This window comes from Armigeres subalbatus, chromosome 3 (genome assembly GCF_024139115.2).
Source record: "Armigeres subalbatus isolate Guangzhou_Male chromosome 3, GZ_Asu_2, whole genome shotgun sequence".
In the NCBI taxonomy this organism is placed as follows: domain Eukaryota; kingdom Metazoa; phylum Arthropoda; class Insecta; order Diptera; family Culicidae; genus Armigeres; species Armigeres subalbatus.
The window spans coordinates 203,378,385-203,396,744 of record NC_085141.1 but is presented as its reverse complement, the minus strand read 5'-3'; the positions used below and the strand labels follow the sequence as shown (position 1 = coordinate 203,396,744).

General features: G+C 37.6%; 1 protein-coding gene across 2 annotated transcripts in view; it reads left to right on the top strand.

Annotated features, from left to right (window-relative positions):
* The window catches only part of LOC134226811 (dystrophin, isoforms A/C/F/G/H-like), an 84,798-nt gene extending 67,529 nt beyond the window's left edge, over positions 1 to 17,269 (top strand). For both annotated transcript variants that reach the window (XM_062707815.1, XM_062707814.1), the window contains 7 exons: positions 5,618 to 6,015; positions 6,074 to 6,365; positions 9,697 to 9,848; positions 9,905 to 10,061; positions 16,757 to 16,837; positions 16,900 to 17,035; positions 17,097 to 17,269. In XM_062707815.1, coding sequence (XP_062563799.1) covers positions 5,618 to 6,015; positions 6,074 to 6,365; positions 9,697 to 9,848; positions 9,905 to 10,061; positions 16,757 to 16,837; positions 16,900 to 17,035; positions 17,097 to 17,254 — 1,374 coding nt within the window. In that variant the 3' untranslated portion in view covers positions 17,255 to 17,269. The remainder of the gene's footprint in view (positions 1 to 5,617; positions 6,016 to 6,073; positions 6,366 to 9,696; positions 9,849 to 9,904; positions 10,062 to 16,756; positions 16,838 to 16,899; positions 17,036 to 17,096) is intronic.
* The last annotated feature ends 1,091 nt before the right edge of the window (positions 17,270 to 18,360 follow it).

The following is an 18,360-nucleotide window of genomic DNA, read 5'->3' as shown; positions in this document are numbered from 1 at the left end:
ATGGCGAACACCTGGTCCGTGGTGGAGCGTTCGCCCATAAAACCCGCCTGGTACTGCCCCACGAACTCCCTCGCAGTTGGTGCTAGTCGACGGCATAAAATTTGGGAGAGTACCTTGTAGGCGGCGTTCAGCAATGTGATTGCGCGGTAGTTGCTACAATCCAGCTTATCGTTTTTTTGTAGATGGGACACACGACACCTTCCATCCACTCCTGCGGCAAAACTTCCTCCACCCAAATGTTGGTAATGACCCAGTGCAGCGTTCTAGCCAGTGCCTCACGACCGTGTTTTAATAGCTCAACCCCAGGGGCTTTGTTGTTCTTCAGCCGGCCAATCTCCTCCTGGATTTCCTGGAGATCCGGAGCCGGTAGAATTATGTCCTGCGCGCGTTCTCCCAGGTCCATCACCATACCGCCATCTTCGTCTGCCACATCGCCATTCAGGTGCTCTTCGTAGTGCTGCCGCCACCTTTGGATCACCTCACGCTCGTTCGTAAGAAGGTTCCCGTTTATGTCCTTACACATATCAGGCTGTGGCCCTTACGTGAACGGTTTAACTTCTCATAGAACTTTCGTGTGTTATTAGCGCGGTACAGTTGCTCCGTTTCTTCACGGTCTCGATCTTCCTGCTGGCGCTTTTTCCTCCGGAAAATCGAGTTTTGTCTGTTCCGCGCCTGTTTATATCGTGCCTCATTCGCCCTCGTGCGGTGTTGCAGCAATCTCGCCCATGCTGCATTCTTCTCTTCCACTAACTGCTCACATTCGCCGTCATACCAGTCGTTTCTATTTCTCTGATCCGGGACACCGTGCCTAGTGCAGCGGTTGCGGTGCTTCCAATGGCGGATCGAATATCTCTCCAGCCATCTTCAAGAGACGCTGCGCCTACCTGCTCTTCCGTTGGAAGTGCCACTTCCAGCTGCTGCGCGTATTCTTGGGCTAGTCTCTTATATCAATCATGTTCATATCTCATTTTACGATCTTATCAACATTTGATATTATTCAGCTATTTTCTTCTACTCGGGATGACCTACTGCTTGTTAATAAAGTCAATCGTATTTTTCAATCGAAAAGCCTTGAGTATACGAACATGTACAGTGAAATTAAATCGCTTTATCTGATTATCCTTTCCAACATCTAGAAAGATGAATTTCTTAAAAATATCATAGACAAATGGCTTACAAAACTTTGAACAACATCTTCACGAGAAAATGATGACCTACGTAGGGCTAGCGGCAGATAATCTGGCAGGACCTCTTGATTAACCGCTGAAGGTAACTTTCTATTCTCTCGCATGTAATTTCTATGTGGAGCTGGTGAAGCAAACAATCAAACTCTTGAATGATCCCGTTCTTAAGACAGCTTGACTCATCGATCCAAAGAATTTGGAGAACATTACCAGTCTCAGTTCGATCCTGAAGAAAAAAAAAAATTTGCAAATCTTTGCAAAACTAATCAGATCGAAGAGCAAGCCGATACGACGAAAAGTTGCGAGACATCGCTGGGCGGTAAACGGCGAGAAGGAAAGCTGGTATTTCCATTATAAAGAAAGTTCATCAACATTTCTATCTCATCCCTCATTCGGCAGCAGCTGTCAAAAGGCTGTTTTGGCCGAATAACTTTATCAAAACTTTGGTTAGTAACCGACTGAATATATATACGGTATACCAGCACGATTAATGCTATTTTGCGTTAAAAAATGTTATGTTAAAAAGAAAGGAGTTGCCAAGATGGCTTTAACGTTGCCATTCAATTCAAAATGCAAAAAGTCAAAATATTCACACTACAAACCTGAAAGGTTTATAACTTTTGATCACCTTTATTTGCAATAAATGGGATGGTACAAAAATACCTCGAAACTCGTTTCAAAATATACTCTCATTACAAATATCTACCTGCTTCTAAAAAACCCAACAGATTTAAAAACATTTGTATATTTTTAAAAAAGTGAATATTTCAGCTATTAAGCATCTATTCAACTTTAAGCCTGGAGCACAAAGACAAGTTCGCCAATCAACTCGTCGAATTTGACAGTTTATCCACGGGAAAATGTCAAATTTGACGGGCGAAATGACGAACGATGTTATGCGCTTCAGCCTTAAGTACATAAAGATTTTTTTCAAGATTTTTTGCTCACAAATAAAGGTGAAAAAGATTTTAAGTGGCAACACTGATTAACACTCAATCATGCAGCAATATAACTATGTGGTATGCTGGAGATACCTACTTGATTTTATATATGAGGACTCGAAAAAGAATTTATTTGCAGTAACTAACCGAATATAAAAATGTTCGCATTAACGATTGCGCCCTAACACTGGTTCTAAGCTTCGATGCAGTGTACACGAGCTTTGTTCGCCAGTGACAGACGTATGAGGCCCTTGTTCAGAATATATAAAAATCTCATTTTGGCCAAATATGTCACATATGCAGATTCTCAAGCAAATAGTTTATATACCTTATCACACTGTGAACAATTAATGCAGTACATAAGAGTCTTCTGTTCGACATTGTGGCTACGGTGTGAACGATGGATGGTTCTTCCAGCAGCTCATGCAAATCGTGGTTTATTTGCCTCGTCCACGTACCGTCCGCCATCTCACCATAGATGGTACGCAACACTTTCCTTTCGAAAATTTGAGGTGCGCGTCGGTCCTCCACGAGCATCGTCCAGGTTTCGTGTCCGTACAAGACTACCGGTCTAATGACCGTTTTGTAGATAGTCAGTTTGGTACGGCGGCGAACTCTATTCGATCGGAACATCTTGCGGAATCCAAAGTACGTAAGTATTTCCAGCTACTATGCGTCTCCGAATTTCTCTGCTGGTATCATTTTCGGCAGTCACCAGCCCAAGTACATAAATTCTTCTACCATCTCGATTTCGTCACCACCAATGTAAACTCGCGGTGGGTGGCTCACATGGTCTTCTATTGATCCTCTGAAAACCTGGAGAAAACTAAATCGATGCCGAATGTACTCATGTGTTGATCATAGGGGATTGATAGTCTTTGGCGGTTTATTTCCGTAGGTTCCTTTTCTTCTTGTTGATGATTGCTTCTTGCTGTTTCCGTTTCTTGCATTAGCAGCCAATCCTCCAGAAGATTCAGAACATTTTTTACTGGAACAATGCCGATACGTCGAATGATACCATTATTTCACCTCCTTCGATGTATCCTGATTCCGACAGCTTCTGGGCGAACTCCTGGGTGTTGAAACTTGATGTTGCCGAGAGAATGGAAATCTACCAACAGGTAAAGACGCGATTTTTGAATAAAAACCAAGGAAATGCTAACTCCTGGCTCTTTAAGTGTTTACCTAAGGATTAAGTGTAACAAGCGAGTAGAAGTAAGCATGCAGTATAATAAGTTAATGTACTTAGATAGTACCTACCCCTAGTATATATTGTATAAGCTGCGATCATTTTCTTCAAGTACGAAACACCGAAGACAATCAAGTGGTGGATTTAAATGGGTTAGTACAAACACATCTTATGATGACGAGTTAATCTATTAAATATGTTGACATTTAGATTGCAATTTTTGGGTTAGATTTTGTAAATGCTTCATAGTTCTATGTATTTGTAGGGAACGCTATAATATACGCTTCATTTTGCAACTCACATGAACATGTGCTATGTAGAATGATAATCGGCTTAATATCAGATACAATCATTCAACCTGGTGGGTAATCGTTCTGCATGAACCATAAAGTACACTCTTCCTACGTTACAAACGATCGACGGCAATTCCGTATCGCTTTTAGGTTAGCTAGTATTTGAATTTATGATACTATTGTGTAGAGAAGAGAGGGACAATATAGCCATGTAATAACATTGTTTATATTCTGCCATATTGTAAATTTAGTAACACTAATAGGTATATGTTATTCAGTATCATTGCCCATTTAGTCCTGTTTGGCGATTTTGTTCCTTTCTCCCTATCTTTGTTAACGCTTAAATTAGATTAGATTTCTTGTTGATTCATCTCTCGCTTTGAATTTGCAGTGAACATCTAAAATGATCATTTGTTTCGTCAACTGCATAAGTCTAAAAAAATGCGATGAGCGATTTTATGAATCACACTCGAAAGTGTAAATCGATTCAGAGTGTCAAGTCTTGCGTAAGTGAGTAAACATGGGGGAGTGTACTATTTCCTCTGTAAATACATTCTTGGAAAGCGCAGTCTTTATTTGAAAACTAGCTGGTTATTCCAAAGTTTTATGTACGATTTTGCAGGATGCTTTGAAAGAAATGGAATCGAATCAGAAGAGAGAATATCATGCAGAGTTTGTCGTTCTTAGTGACACAGTTCGTCAGCGGCGTGGTAGAACGCCCAATTCATCTCATCAAGAGAGTGATATGAAGGAAACATCAATGCAGAATATAGAACAGCAAAGTAATGTTCTGCCTGATCTTCTGCCCGCCACTTTTAGGCTGGCTGAAACGAGTGTCTTATTTTCACGTATATCTAGTGATAAACCATTACCACAGGGTACTTCAAATCCGAAACCCATCAACTATCAATATAATGAATGTTCGGTTGTCGAAATCAAAGAGAAAAACGTTAGCACTAAAATGTCAGTTAAGAATATCGACACGGCTCTATGGGATACACCTCAGCATGGTCAAATAGTTGATACCATAAACATCTTAGAAACCTGCAACTCATTTGAACCTGAATTTGTTGAAACGGTACACATCGTAGATGCGTCATCTGATACGGACACTAGTTGTCCATCGCCTAAAACAGAACGAAAGCAGATAGATGCCAAACCATCAATAATGATGGATACTAGTACGCCTAAACAGCAATCATTAGGCGAACGACGACAGCCTTCAATAGATAGGCAACAATTACCCGGAAACACAATTTTTGGCTCAAATCACTCTAGTGAAGTCCGAAACGATGATCGAATCAATCTCAAAGATTTATTCACTAGCAAAGGGTGGCACACTTTGGATCCATCGGTTTACAACTTTTCTGCGATGAACGGGACAGTTTTACAGTTCTGATAAAGAAATTTATGATGAACCACTTGTATTCTCAGAGGATGAGGACATTCCACGGTATTCTATCGAAATGGCAACCGATTCGGACAGTGATACGGTATGGTTTAGAATTATTTTGATTTGAATTTCATCTCATTGTTTGTAAAAAAAAATCATTAGATTGTATATTTTCGTTTTTCAAGTTACTATTTATTCTCTACACGTTGACAATTCTGTGATTGTATACAATGTATAACAGTCATAACATTCGCCAAGATGAGTAATCGAGACGAATCTCGCACTTCGAACTACTTGGTAATATTAGTACTGGATTGTAACTGAAGATCAAGCACCATCGTCATATTTAATTTTTAATGTTCTTATGTCGACAGTATTTTTTTATATTATTATTTCATGTGCATTTTTATTGTGCATTTACATTTGACAAGTTAAAGTTTTTCAATTTTTTGTAAGTGAAACTTAGCCAACTACTACCAAACTTTATTTTCAAGCCTATATTAGTCTCTACGTCCAATAAGCGTCTGTTTTTTATTGTATGAATTAGCGCCTGTGTTATTATTATTGAACCATTTTATCTATTGACATGTCTATATAACATTTGAAAACAATTTCAGAGTCGCATCGAGACGCCAAATGCAAGTAAGTTGGGAGAAAAGAGTTTCAAGGTCGTCTCTCCAGGTGACCAGTCACCATTGAGCCCGATCGGGACATATCGATACGATTCGTACAAAAAGCTCACCTCTCTCGAGCAACGAGTGAATGAATTCGACAAAACGGCTAAATATATGATTAAAAAGTTAGAGCAAACGCGTGAGAAAATCGACAACTGCGAAGATGGGCCCAGTGTGGTGGAGAATCTAAAATTGACCATTGCTCCAGATGCTGCCACGCTTATCTCCCAAGGAGATACACTGATTTTGGAAACACATGGCAAGTCCAATGTACTGACTCAACGTTTGATGGATACACAGGCGCAACTGCGGGATAAATTCAAGGAAGTTCAAAATTCAAGGTAAACTCTAACTGCACTTAATCATATTTTAAAACGCTATCTATCATATTTTTTATAGAAACTATTCTAATAAAACAATACAACATCCAGTAAATTTAAATGAAAGCGATTGTTCGAACCATGAATACTCGCATCCGAAAGATATAGATCTCGAAGAAATATCGTCCAAAGTGCTAAAGCGAATTGGGGATTTGCTGGCAAAACCTCTAAGCAAGGATAATGAAATAGAGCTAACCAAACGCATACTGGACATCAAGGAGCGTCAAGAGGAAGTCAAGTTGGCTATTGGCGTTGCATCGCAGACGACGCCTTCAGAAAAGGTATCGAATACGATGACCAATCTCGAAAAGGTGAGTCTAAAATAGTTTTTCATTCATAATAATAATCATAATCTAGGTAGTAAAATGCGGGTCAATGGACATTGGCAAAAATTGGAAATGACGATGACAGAGGGCCATAATTATTTTTAATTGTTACTTGTACAGTAACCATTCGCTAACTGGGCGCTCTTTAACTGGGCTGCTTTTTAACTGGGCGTTCGCTAACTGGGCTACAGCCCAGTTAAAAAGCAGACAACCGTCAAAAATAGACGTCAAAAGTAGTTTGACATCTCATTGTCAAAGCTAGCAAGGGCATGCAAAAGGGAGACGAGTGAATATAATTGATCCTCGAGTAACATGATAATCGGGCGTAAACCAATTATTATTTCTATTCAGAAATTAAAACAATAATTAGGGTCGCAAAATAATGTTCAGGAATGTGGAAGACCTTTTAAAAATTAACTTCTTGCCCGAAAGCGAGTAATCAATCGAAATCGAAATCAATCGCACCCATTTCAATATCTACCGTTAAAATCTGTTAATCTGTAAGAAGTACCCTCATAATAAACCCGGATCAGTTGAATCAATAATCTCGGTAGTTGAAATTTATGAACATGGCCACAACTAAAATTCAGAATGTGAACCATTCCACCATTGTGAACCATTTAAAGTTCAGCAGTTTGATGGTTATTTCTCTGTGGTTATAAATGACATTTTCAATTCAAAATTTAATGAATTTCGGTACGCGGGAACTATTTAAAACTAATCTAGAATAAAAAAAAATGTTTTAATAATAGGATCAATTGCCCAATTGCTGCTTACATTTTTAAAATTGCTGCCAAACAATAATGCATGACTTAAAGCTAGTAGGCTACTGAAAAGTACTGTGCTAATAGATAGGATACGAAATGGTCACGGAATGATTCCGCTACTGAAATTCCGTGAGTAGTACGGAGCTGACAAGTAGAGAAAATTTCGTAAAAATGCTGGGTAAGCTAAATCTTTTCTGGGAGCTATCACTTTTCCTTACCGAAATATATTCCGTACCATTATTCCGTACGGAAAAGTAACATTTCTCCCATACTGAATCAGCTGTCAAATTTACCTTGGTAATTTGATCAAATTTTCCGTAAACCCATTCCGTAAGAGCAGCGTACTAGGCTTTAGCTAGTTGTTTGAATAAAATCAAGAATATCTTGTACAAATGAATAATTTAAAAGCAACACAACAAACAAGGAGTGAGGTCTTTTAGTATGTAATGTAAATAATTGTGGTTGAGTTGTTTGCATTTTGTTAGATTCGCCCAATTGGCAAATTACTCGTGTTGCATATTTTTATTGTTTTTAAAAAGCAATTCAAAACATTGCATCGACATCACCCTCGGTGTCCATAAGCGTTTGACAGGTCAGCCCAGTTAGCGAGCAGCATTCGCTAACTGGGCTGTGCTCTTAGCCCAGTTAGCGAACGGTTACTGTAATTGAATTCAAGCGTATCGTAATCTACCTAAAGTACGTTGCTCGTAGAGAATCCTAGAACCAACCCTCACAAACAAGCTTTAAGGTGGTTATACAACAAAGCCACAAATCGGCCATCTTGGAAATCACATGTTTTTTGTAGTGATTTTTCAAGAGAACGAATTGAGAGAACAACAACGCCCATGGGGATGAAACATCTGCAGATCGTTTGCTTACTTTAAGCTAAACAATCGATAAGCAAATTTAATTTCTGCATTGTACGAACATTATTACGCTAGAATTGAACTTTTGATAATAGGAGTATCAAATCGTGTGGTGTTTTGTTTGTTTGTTTGTTTATTTTTGACATATTGCACTCTAAAGTGCATTCATGTCCAAAATTTACATCTATAATAATATTTCGTTTTAAATTTCTCTTAAGTTATGGTCATTCCTGACGGAATCCAAGTTTAAAAGTGCTCGCGTTTTCGGGGGCACACCACTCGATACGGAAGCAACGCACAACTGTCATTTTTATTATTTCACGCATGCTGCGACGCAGCAAAGCTAAATCAATAAAAATGACAGCCACTCTGAATCGAGTGGTGTGCCCCCGAAAACGCGAGCACTTTTAAACTTGGATTCGGTCAGGAGTGACCTTATCTACACTTTGTTGGCCATTGTTACCGTCATCGTTGTCGTTATTATAGGCCTCGCTGGCTCCAGTTGGGACCGCCACTGGAGTAATGTTTTTAGCGCTGTTGGTCTGTGTCGAGATCGTTCAATTTTGTTGGCGTATGAGAAGTCACGGTGGTTGGAGCATTAGCTTCTTTGCGGTAGGCCACAAGTGTCGTATGATTGTCCACTACGATGTGTGGTGTTATTGCTTTCTCCAGCCTAATACGTACTACTCTCACACCATTCGACACTCCTGGGAAGAAATTTTTCCATACTTCGTTGTGGATAGAGATGACTTTGCCATATTGCTCAATATGATCAGATATGATTTTATTGGCCATTCGCGGCGGGAGATCGTGTCTCCTGATGGTGGTAGCGGGACCATCAACGTAAACTGGTATATTGGTATATAAACTGGTACATGTCATAACGCTTCAATGGGTACTATATAGTAGTGTACACCGAGATGTTCAAACGAGTGTTTGAGATGATGTTGTTTTTGTAGTCGTGGGGCTACGCGGGAGTCGTGCATCTCAACATACACGCAGTTTTTGAGGTTGTGTAACTGGATAGTTTTAACATCCGCCATGTCAATCTTTATATCTTCCTCGAGAAACTCCTTGACCTGGTCCAACGGCGGTCGCTTTGGCAGGACACTGAAATCCACGACGAGAGTGTTCCTTCTGTGTGACATCTCGTGCCGAATGCAATTTTTTCGGAACAAGAACGACACGAATAAATCAATGCAATAGACCAGATATATGAATTGTGCGGAAAGACGTCTGTCGCGCGCGAGAAGTGGCTGTCAACTGAAATCGTGTGGTGAACTTAAAATTATTGATTGTATAATCACCTTAATTAAGTCTCCCATTTACTACCACTAATGGAGTGTTCTGGAAAGTTGTCAAGAAGATTGCACTGAAAAAAAAATGTCTAAGACAATACGGCTCAATATATTAAAAAGAACAAAATATAGTTGAATTTAGTTTTAAACATTGAAAACTGATAAACAATGAATAACTTTGTACGGTACATAACTATAACTCCAATTTTTCAAAAAAAATCGAGATTCACAAAAAAAAATGACATATTTCTTACACCAAAATGTCTCACAGGGTTTAAAAAAGTTGCAACCAGTGGTTTCATTTGTATTTTATTTGACCTTTTCCTACATATTTACGTTAGTCTTTAGCAAAAGATAACTGTTCAAAATTAAATGCATTTTACAGGGCATGAGAGACTTATCGGTCCATTTTGATGAAACCATAGCGGCGTTAGTTTGTTTAAACAAAAGTGGAAGCCGAGAAGCAGCAAACATGCTGAGTGAGCACGAGTCTTTGAAAATTCTTGCAATGCTGAATGAATCATCTCCGTACAAAGGGTATTTTTGCCATTGAATTAAATTTTCGTTTTATAATAAATATTTTTTGGTTTCAGGATATCAGATCAATCGGAAACTGTTCAAAACGATACCGTCCACGATATCAGTAGCAGCAGTATCTCCAATGTGATTCGAAGTGCTCAAGTGCTATTAACTACTCCGATGGATGATAGCTCTAAAGATAACTTGAATAGAAGACTTGTGATAGTACAGGTGAGCATATGGGATTCTGTCTTTGTGTCTTTATGTTTTGTGTTAATTTACATGAAATTTAATATATATGGAATTATTTTTTTCCATTGACTATACTATACTAAATTTAGACCGCTTTTAGTTTCTTTCCTGTTTTATAATGTAAATAAATATGCTACTCTTGTTTTATTGTTCTTCCTTTTATAATTCTTCTTCTTCTTCTTCTTGGCATTACATCCGCACACTGGGACAAAGCCGCCTCGCAGCTTAGTGTTCATTAAGCACTTCCACAGTTATTAAATGCGAGGTTTGTAAGCCAAGATACCATTTTTGCATTCATATATCATGAGGCGGGTCTTCCACGAAAGGCTGAATCACATAAGGCTGAACACGAAAGGCTGAAAAGTAAAAATTTCACATAAGGCTGAAATAACAAAAGGCTGAAAAATCGTGAGAAACCAATATTAGTGGAAGAATTCACATTTGACGTTAAAAGGGGCACAAACTAAAATGATCTTCTTGTGACTTCTGGTTGTCTTTCAATTGTTATACGGAATTCTTATTTCGTAGTCTATACAGCTCATAAAATTTTGATGTGCTGTCGTCGGGGGTGACAATGGGTCAAATGGGGGTGAGAATGTATCTGAGGGCAAGAAGTCTAAAATATAAGAGACCTTTTTGAACGATTTTTCTCTACGACCTCCAGACTGCCGGTGAGAGCGATGACCTATTCTCACCCCCAGACCCATTGTCACTCCTGATGGCGGTAACTTAGAAGGGAACAAGACTTAATTGTTCTTGGTTCTTGTATTTAGTTGTTGATTCTTGCTAGTGATAAATTATAAGAGACTTGCGAAGAGCTAATAAAAAATACGTGTGCACTTTTAGATGGTTGAAGACGTAAGAGATCGAATCTGGTTTTATTAATCATCAGTACGCTATTGCTATAATACAGCATATAGAAAGTATACTACACATACATATATATGACATGTTCGAATTATGGTATCGAAAAGGGGTTTAGCCTATTAGGTGAACACATCAGTTCTTTCCCCTTAAATTCAGATTATTATATTTATCTAATTTAGTCATCATGCCTTTTTCGATAGTATTCAAATTTACAATATAATGCTAACATTTTTTTCTTATAATATAATACTAAAAACATAATTCAATAATTTCACTAACTTCAGAACGCAAATCTCATTTGCTCTAAACTTTAACAAAACCATGCTTTCGTTCGACTTGGAGCACAATCATCTCATATTCAATTCTGATCGCGATTTACTTCGCGTGGCGATCGGACTACGTTTCAACTGCATGAATCGTCTTCGTTTGCCATCCGGTTTCTCCGGCACCACAGGAATGTCTGGAAACCCTAGAAATTCGTCCTCAGAGTCACTCGATTCTCTCTGTCTCTTGATACGCTGCAATGGTATCCTCATCCTTGAACCTGTCGGTCGCCTTTCCATTATTTTCAGCTGTGAGCGATGTGCGTTTAAGGTGTTCCTTACAGTCGATAACCATACGAATATCGTCGTCCTTTTTCAAAACAATGACCACCGGTGAGACCCACTCGCTAACCTGGATAGGGGTGATCACATTTTGGTTTTCAAGAGAGTTTAAATGCTCCAACACTTTGTCCCTAAGCTTAAATGGCACCTCGTATGCTTTTTTGAAAATTGGTTGATTATCTTTCAATACTAGATCTGCTTCGTGACCCATGTTTTTTGCATTGATTTCCGAAGATTGCAGTGAATTGAGGCTCATGGCATTAGCAAATGTATTTCTCCAGTGAGGGAAAAATACCTCCAACCAATTTCTACCCAAAAGCGGCACAAAGTTGCTTGAACAATCCAAAATGATCAACGATACCTGCTTTTCAATATTGTTAATTTTCACTCTAACTTGAATTTTTCCAAAATGTTCAATCGTTGACCGTTAACTACGATAAGGCTACTAGTGCATTTCATTACTTTTACATTTGCGAAACAATCTTTATGTGTAGCTAAGCTAATGACAGAAACCGCTGCTCCAGAGTCAACTTCCATGTTAATTTTTCTACCATCTATCGAAACCTCTATTAAGCAAGGAGCATTTGTGAACCCTGATTTGGTCAGCATACAAGCATAATCATTGTCAGAATCGTCCGTATCGCGAATGCTTAGTCGTTTGAAATCATAGCTTTCTTCCTTTTCTAAATCCTTTTCCTCTACAAAATTAACAGTGCGTCGGTTTCTCAATTTTAAGCAGTTCCTTTTTACATGACCTCTTTTCTTGCAAAAATTGCAAATCACATTTGCATGAATATCATCGTTCTCAGGTTTGCGACGGTGTTGGTACGACGGGCGATGATTACGATTATCGTACCGGTTGTAATTATTATAATGACCTCTACCTGAATGTTGTTCTCTCCGACTCCGAGCGACTTCGATTGCTATCTAAACTCCTACTACGATACCCGTTTTCATACCTACGTATTTGCTGTCTACCGTACCAATCAAAAGACTCACCGTATTTACTTTGGTTCTGGCCCAAACGATATTTCACTGAATCTATGCTTCTACCACTCTCTTCGTGACCGTTCCGGGTTTGTACACGTAATTTTGCTAACTCAGTTCTAATAACTATTTGTTCTACCTCATCCAAAGCTATATCGTCCTTCATGAGCAACTTCTGCTTCAATTCCTGATCCCTTAACCCAAATATCGTCTTTTATGGCTTCATCTTTGTGAGCACCGAATCCACATTGAGCTGCAATAAGTTTAATACCTAGCACATAGTTTTCTGCTGGTTCGTCAATTCCCTGCTTCCTCATGTGTAGCCTATGCCTGTGCATCATATTGGGTTCTATTTTATCAAACCGGTTCTTAAGTTTTTCTATCATATCGGCGTAATCTATAGTCATCACGTCCTGCCCCGGATAAATCAATTTAACTTCCTCAAAAATCACTGGACCACTCATTGTGATAAAAAGGCTTTTCTTCATGTTATCTGCGACATTATTCAACTGATAGAGTATATCCATACGCTCCATATATTGAGCAAAGCTGGATCCTCTAACAAAATGGTCGACGGTTCCAATCAATGAAGACATAATAGTATAATATTACAAGAACAATAGGAACTAAAAGAATAGATAATAAGAAATTGAATAGACCGACTTACGTGACCTTTAATTTACAATGGTGAGCTGGTACTTCCAATGGCTACGGTTTTCGTCCAACCTTTATCTCCCCTAATGACTGGTGCTGACCTTCTCTATAATTGGCTTCCGTCACACCAAAATTCCTCGGTTCATTTGGTACTCAATTGCTGATGCTGATTTATAGCTGGTGCTGACCTTCACACTTCCACTGTTGCTGACTCACAATCAAGTATTTCGCGGGATATGTTCACTATTTGGTATTTACCACACAAGCCTTTTACGGATTCATGGGATTGATCCTCACTATCCAACACAGTTTTTCAAAGTGCACCTAATGTAATTAGTTAGGAATTATACACGTTTTATTGCTGGCCTTTTGGTTAGATGATTGTTACTACAGCCTCACAATAGACCTTCAAAGATGGCGTATTACACTATATTCACGAAACACGTGCTGGGATGAATCTTTGCCAATTTTTATATGGATATTGAAATCTGTAATCTGTTCGACCAGTAATGATGAAACGAACTGATTCCAACACTCCTTGAAACAATTAATCATTGTATTCTATATTTAACAGTGGTCAAATGTTCATGGGACACAAGCTTCAGTTCTATTATTCACACACGGTCAAAATTTTCTCCGCTATGAAATTTTCACTACTCAATACTGTTAATTTCATGGAAATTACAGTCGGCCAAGTAGCTCCACCGAAAATAATTATTTCCCTCGTCGCCACTGATAAATTATAAGAGACTTGCGAAGAACTAATAAAAAATACGTGTGCACTTTTAGATGGTTGAAGACGTAAGAGATCGAATCTGGTTTTATTAATCATCAGTACGCTATTGCTATAATACAGCATATAGAAAGTATACTACACATACATATATATGACATGTTCGAATTATGGTATCGAAAAGGGGTTTAGCCTATTAGGTGAACACATCAGCTAGATGCTTTCAATTTTTTTTTCTTTATTCTTCTCTCTTCTTCCTTCTTCTTTTTCCTTTTTTATTCTTTCTTCCTACTCCTGTTTTCTTCTTCCTCCAATTTCCTTCCTTCTTCTTTCTTTTTTCTTCATTCTTGCCCCTCCTTCTTTCTTGCTTCATCATTCTCCCATCTTTATCCTTCCTTCTTCCTTGTTTCTTCTTGCATCATCATTATTTCTTCTTTCATCTTTATCTTACTTTTTCCTTCTTCCTTCTTCTATGTTCTTTCTTCAATCTTTCATCTTTTTTCCTTCTCCCTTCTTCCGTCTTCTTTCTCTCTTCTTCCGTCTTCTTCCTTCTTCTTTCCTCCTTCCTTCGTCTCTGTGAAATTTTTATTCTTTATTCTTTATACTTTATTCTTAATTCTTTATTCTTTATTCTTTATTCTTCATTATTTATTCTTTATTATTATTTTTTTTATTCTTCTTTATTCATTATTCTCTATTCTTAAACAATTATTCACTATCCAACCACTCAACATACTAGGTACAACATATAGTATGGTTGGGATTCATTTCATCCCATCAATTTCAGCCTTTCGATACGTTTCAGCCTTATGAGCATTCAGCCTTATGTGTTTCAGCCTTTCGTATGACACCCCTGGATGCTAACACGGTGATACTTTTATTATGCCCAGGGAAGTCGAGACAATTTCCAAACCGAAAATTGTCTAGACTGGCACCGGGAATCGAACCCAGCCACCCTCAGCATGGCTACAAAGCAAGCCGCGCGTCTTACCGCACGGCTAAGGAGGACAATTATTGTTCGCTTTTTTGCAAATAAATTAGAGCCATACTATAATGACACACGATCACGAATCCAAAAACACCCTGATACAACAACATAGAGTCCACTGCTTTCGGCAAGGGACCGTTGTGATTCTTCATTTTGGATTTCCGTAGAAAAACCGGAAAAGTGTTGTCGAAAAATATATTTAATATTTGTGAAATTCGAGAGCATTTGTGCTTTGCACGCTGACTGTCAAGTGTAACAAATATTTATTACATTCTGAATACTCGTTCATTATTAGAATATATGTGTGTGCTTTCCCGGGAAGCATACAAGACTGATAAAAGCAACGGTGGATAGTGTGCGAAACTGTATAAAGATTTCAGGCGAACACTCCAGTTCGTTTGAATCCCATTGGGCGCTACGACAAAGTGATGGACAAAGTAATTTCATGCCGGTTGTTCAATATTGCGCAGCATAGTGTCAACATTTAAAATGGTGGCAGAACTACGTATACTTTTTTTTGAATTTCATATCAGTTATGCCGCCTTTCGAAATAATAGGGTGATTATTCACATGTTAAATAATTAAATTTATGCATTCCAGTTAAACCAATCCAGTTATTTTAATCTTTTTGACCCTTCCTTCGGAAGTGTATATAATTTCACTTTGTATGCGTTACACAGACGTGTTACGTATTAATACATTTTATGAATTATAAAATAAAATGTATCGTATTTGAAACAAATTCATTTTAATATTGAACTTATAATTATAACAAATAATATAATATGAAAATATACTTATTTTTCTAATTTGTTTTATAGAAACAATTGATATAGAAGCGTGTTTCAAAAATCTTCTTAGAAATAAAGCAAAAACGTAAAAAGCAAAAGGGCTTTCAAAAATTTCTGCGGTGGAAGTCGGATAGCAAATGTGAGCATGTTTTGAGACACTAATAGACCACTTATTCACATGTATGTGTGCAAATTTTGAAATTTACTCGCTCATTTTTATGGTATTATGGTTATTTTACAAAATTATGCATCCATAAGACGAAATACATGTTATAATTGAACACTCCTGAGTTTCATTCAGATAAATGTCTGATTCAGTTAGTTCTAGATTAATTAATCTGAAAATATTTCCATATGATTAAGGAAGGGTCAAAATCTCATTGTAGGTGGAGTAATCTGGGATTAAAGTAAAAACCAAAAAGATTAAAATTCAAACAAAACAAAATCTATCAAAACAAAATCAAACATGACGATTATGATGAACCCGCCACATTCCCCTACAAAGTTTTGAGCTAGACGAGTTATCGTTAAGGTAATTAATTAGGATCGATTTAATCAGATTTGCCAATATCCAAAAAAAAAGTGAAATTAAACAAAAATTAACAAATAATCCGTCCATTGTAAGCTTCTTGGGAAAGCTGTTCTTGTGTTTGCATAACCATGACAAAGAAAAGTATTTTTCGAGCAGTAACATTGGACATGCGCATAGAAAAGTTCCAATGACATGTTATTATCATCTTGATCTGCTTGCGCATTGTCTGGCGCAAGCGCATATCACAGTCGCGTTATCCATGGCAGGTGTGGAACTTATAATCCCGACGCAGTTGGCATTCATTTTATAAATAACATTTTAAGGGCCATTGCACAAAACAAGCTTCAGTATTGATTGCAAAGAAGATACTAGTTTATTGTAATGTTTGCGTTCTATAAATATCTCTGACCGAAAATATCCATACAAAATTGCACTGTAGAACATAGCGGTTCTCCAGAAGGTGTTTTCCGCATTGCTGATGTTTCGATTAAATTTTTATTCTATTTTATCTTTGTAGAAAAAACAAGAAGAGCTCGGGTTGATTGCAGAATCGCAATCAAATCTACAAAATATAGAAAACATGGATGTTTTGGAAAAAGTGAGTATAAATTTTTTTCTTCTATGCTTTATTATACAGAGATGATGTATATTATTTTATAGGTCACAAAGGAATTGTCGATGCATTGCGATGAAGTTGTTAATGCACTAGCAGCATTAAATCGTAGTCGCATTGACGAATGTGGCGAAAGTTACTCCCATAGTTTTGAAAGCCCAGCTAATACAAGTGATAATCAAGGTAATATTACTAATCAACAACTTTGTAAACAATATATATATATAAACGGTGTACTTTACAGAAATGAAGGGGTACGTGCCAGGTTCATTTGCAGCAAAGTCGCGTGCTAAGGTCGTGGCCACAGCTTTGACCAACAATTTTGACAGATCAGTTGCACAAATTACTGATTGGCTGGAAATGGAACGAGATGCTCAAGAAGCATTGCATTGTAGTTGGTGACAGCGGCATGATTTTGGGTGCAATGGATAAACAAAAGGTATATTATAGTTCACGAAACAGTTTTGACGATAACAGCCTTGGACAATGAAAACCATTTAAACCTAATTCGATGCAATGAGCCTTTATTGATTTAACCATGGAAGTTCAATAAGAAAAGCAACTTTGAAGTAATTTTACGTTGACAGAAAACTTGAGTAAGTCGGATCAACCTCAAGTAAGTTCCAATTGACTCATTGAACAGGCTTAAAATCAATTTTACATTTATGTATTACGTTTACATGTCGAACCAGTAGTTCAGCGGTGAACTCTTTAGTATAAGAAAAATCACTCTGATAAAGTATATAGGAGGAATGACGGCTTTGGCAGGTTTTGTTCTATTATTGGCAGGGGTTTTTTTTATGCCTGACTATGCTCAATTTGGCCTAAATATTCTTTTGCATATCAAAGAACATTGTGGCCACCTCGCCAATAATAGAACAAAACCTGCCAAAGCCGTATTTTCCCTATATAAACAAATAGTGGTGAAATAACTAACTTCATTTTATTTGTATCTTTCTAGAACATGCTAGTCGAATTAGAAACCAAGAAGTTTCATCTAGATGAGTTAGTTACCACTGCTGATAGCGTTTGAAAACAGAACTTAATAAACAATATCTTCATAGTAAAGGTGAGTGTTAGTTGTAATATTGTTACGTTTTAAAGCCATGCTTTGTTGGACTCTAAATTTTCGAATTCAACTACATTTCAAACAGATACTTTTGCTATAGCCTTTTTACAAAAGTGCCTTTAGCTTAGCGAATACATGCAAAGCCATCCATCCATACCATCTTCTTATTGTTTGTTGGCATTACATCCCCCTACTGGGACATTACCGTCCCGCAGCTTAATGTTTATAAAGCACTTTCACAGTTGAGCAATTTCTGTGAAATCATGATTTTTTTTCGAGATTTCAATTTTGTTTTTTTCTTTTACTCTGAAATTTTGCATATACCGGAGGTACCATATTTTGCGCATTTAAGAATATTTTTGAAACAAAATCATTGCTATTGAGAAACCATAATGATTCATGAATATATTTATGCAGTAGATGTGTAACTATAATCCGC